At 39.3% G+C, this 2,869-nt stretch overlaps 1 protein-coding gene across 1 annotated transcript; it reads left to right on the top strand.

Moving 5' to 3' along the window:
- Positions 1 to 1,172: 1,172 nt before the first annotated feature.
- LOC110122355 (olfactory receptor 10H4-like) lies at positions 1,173 to 2,128 on the top strand. Its single transcript, XM_020869825.2, has one exon. It carries the CDS (start codon positions 1,280 to 1,282, stop codon positions 2,126 to 2,128), a length of 849 nt encoding a protein of 282 aa, XP_020725484.2. The 5' UTR covers positions 1,173 to 1,279.
- The last annotated feature ends 741 nt before the right edge of the window (positions 2,129 to 2,869 follow it).

Here is a 2,869-nt window from a genome sequence, read left to right as displayed (position 1 = left end):
TGGTCAAAAGAGTTTTTTTTTTTAATCATGAATAAAAGTTGAATATTAGAACAATATTCCTGCCTTCTTTGGAATAGTAATAAATAAATGATTTTTCTTTTATAGCTTATTCATGTAGTGAATCACATGATAGGTTTTCTGATGTTGAACCATCCTTGTCAATAATAGGATAAATCAAAGCTACATGATCATAATATATTATTCTTAGTACCATGAGATTTTACTGGGCTATATCCTACTATGAATTTTTAAATATGCATGAGTAGATAAAATGAGCTCGTAATTATCTTCTCTTAGAAATATTCTTCCCTGGTTTTAGAATCAAGATTGCATTAACCTGATGCAATGAGCTGGGCAATTTTGTCTATTTTTCTGTTTGTTGAAGAACATGCATGTGATACACATCCACTGTTCCTTAAAAGTTTAGAGAGCTTACTTGCAAACCCAATTGGGGAAATGATTTTAGGGAGGAAAGCTTTTTAACTAACTAAAACTTTTAAAACTTTTAAAAAAATATTTATACATCTGGGACCCCTAATTTTTCTTGTGCCAGTTTTGGAATTTTACATTCTTTTAAGAGTTCATTCATCTAGAGTTTCATATTTGTTGACATACTGTTGTATTATTTTTATTAATTTCCAATATTCATTGCATTTATATTTACTTCCCAATTTTAATTTCATGTTTTGTTGTTGGTATCTTCTCTTTCTGTCTATCTTATTAATCTTTTCCAATAACCTAATTTGACTTTATTTAAGCACTATTTTTTCCTGGATAAAATTTCTTAATAAAATATCTAAATTTGTATATTTAACTCCAATATTATTTTAGGCTAAAATTTTGACATTTGATGTTTAAACTACTCAATTAGAAATATTTCTGAATTTATTTTATGCTTTACTTTTGAAGGAAAAAATTATAATGAGAACCCAGTGGCCAAACTATGTCTTAAGCACTTGATACACATAAGCTTTTAATCTCAGTTTATCTTTATCACAAGACTGAATAGGAAGAAGTATTATGATTCACCCATTTTACTGATGAAGATGGTGATACCCAGATAAATTAAGGTCATTTTAAAATAGTATACAACTCTTAAATTTCCATTTGATCTACATCAGAGCCTATGCTTTTACCATTGTTGATTCTATTTCTGATTTCCCCAGATGCAGCATCCTTGTCTGGTCAGAACTACAGCACAGTGTCTGAATTCATCCTCATCGGCTTCTCCAACTTCCCTCAGCAGCTCCTGCCCTCCTTCTTCCTGCTGTACCTGCTGATGTACCTGTTCACGCTGCTGGGGAACCTGCTCATCATGGGCACCATCTGGAGGGAGCACAGCCTCCACACCCCCATGTACCTCTTCCTGTGTGCCCTCTCCATCTCCGAGATCCTGTTCACTGTTGTGGTCACCCCTCGCATGCTGGCGGACATGCTCTCCACCCACCGCTCCATCACCTTTGTGGCCTGTGCCAGCCAGATGTTCTTCTCCTTTACGTTTGGCTTCACCCACTCCTTCCTGCTCATGATCATGGGCTATGACCGTTATGTGGCCATCTGCCACCCCCTGCGCTACAACGTGCTCATGAGCCCCCGTGACTGTGCCCGCCTTGTGTCCTGCTGCTGGGCTGGTGGCTCAGTCATGGGACTGATACTGACCTTGATAGTTTTTCACCTCAACTTTTGTGGGTCTAATGAGATTCACCATTTTGGCTGTCACGTGTTTGCCCTCTTGAAATTGGCCTGTGGGAAGGAGACAGCCTCTGTCACCATGGGTGTGATCCTGGTCTGTGTCACTGCCCTGCTGGGGTGCTTATTTCTCATTGTCCTCTCCTATGTCTTCATCGTGGCTGCCATCTTGAGGATCCCCTCTGCCGAGGGCCGGCACAAAACCTTCTCCACCTGTGTCTCCCACCTCACCATAGTGGTCATGCACTACGGTTTTGCCTCCATCATCTACCTCAAGCCCAAAGGCGCCCATTCCATGGACAATAACACTCTGCTGGCCACCACCTACACAGTCTTCACCCCCTTTCTTAGCCCCATTATATTCAGTCTGAGGAATAAGGAGCTGAAGATCGCCATTCAGAGAAGCTTCCACAGAAAATTCTCTTCTCTAGGCTCCTGATGGCCAGTTGGGTGGTGGAGAAATATGAACAAAGAGCTGGTATAATAATGTCTGTCTCCTTAGAACTGTTGTAAGGATTTAAGTTTGTGAGTATACCCACACTTCATAGAGTTTGATACATACTGGCTATTTGTTTCTCCTCAATTTTTTGTCTCCTTCTTGCATAGACTTGAGCCATCATGATCTCTTTTTTATACCTCATGTGATAAAATCTGTTTCATCACCTATGCCTTAGAATTGTAATCTCTCTATAAGCAGATGGGGAGCATCAGCTAGGTGTGGGGGCACTGATGCAGGTGGATTGTCTTGAATGGGCCAACAAGAGAAGATTTTCATATAAAATGAAAATAAAAAGATTAATGTGAAGCTGATAATATTGGGTTGGCCAAAATGATCATAAGATGTTACAGAAAACCCAAAGGAGCATTTTGGCCAGCCCAGTAAGTACCACCCAAACAGTAAGCAGTTTTACATATAAAGCACTGTGTCCAATGTCTTTTTTTAAAGTTTTTTTTTTTTTTTTTGGAGGTGGACCATTTTTAAACTCTTTATTCAATTTGTTACAATATTGTTTCTATTTTATGTTTGGTTTTATGGCTACATGACCTGTGGGATCTTATCCGTCTGACCAGGGTTGAAACCCACAGCCCCTGCACTGGAAAGGCAAAGTCTTAAACAGTGGTCCACCAGGGCAAGTGTATTAGTCACTCAGTCACATCTGAATCTTTATGACCCCATGGA

The sequence above is a fragment of the Odocoileus virginianus genome, chromosome 3 (assembly GCF_023699985.2).
Source record: "Odocoileus virginianus isolate 20LAN1187 ecotype Illinois chromosome 3, Ovbor_1.2, whole genome shotgun sequence".
NCBI classification, from domain to species: domain Eukaryota; kingdom Metazoa; phylum Chordata; class Mammalia; order Artiodactyla; family Cervidae; genus Odocoileus; species Odocoileus virginianus.
The sequence above is the reverse complement of the archived record's forward strand: the minus strand, read 5'-3'. Positions and strand labels throughout refer to the sequence as shown.

Bases quoted from the DNA above. Each gene is read 5' to 3' on its own strand.
- LOC110122355 (XM_020869825.2), top strand. From the start codon at position 1,280: ATGTACCTGTTCACGCTGCTGGGGAACCTGCTCATCATGGGCACCATC.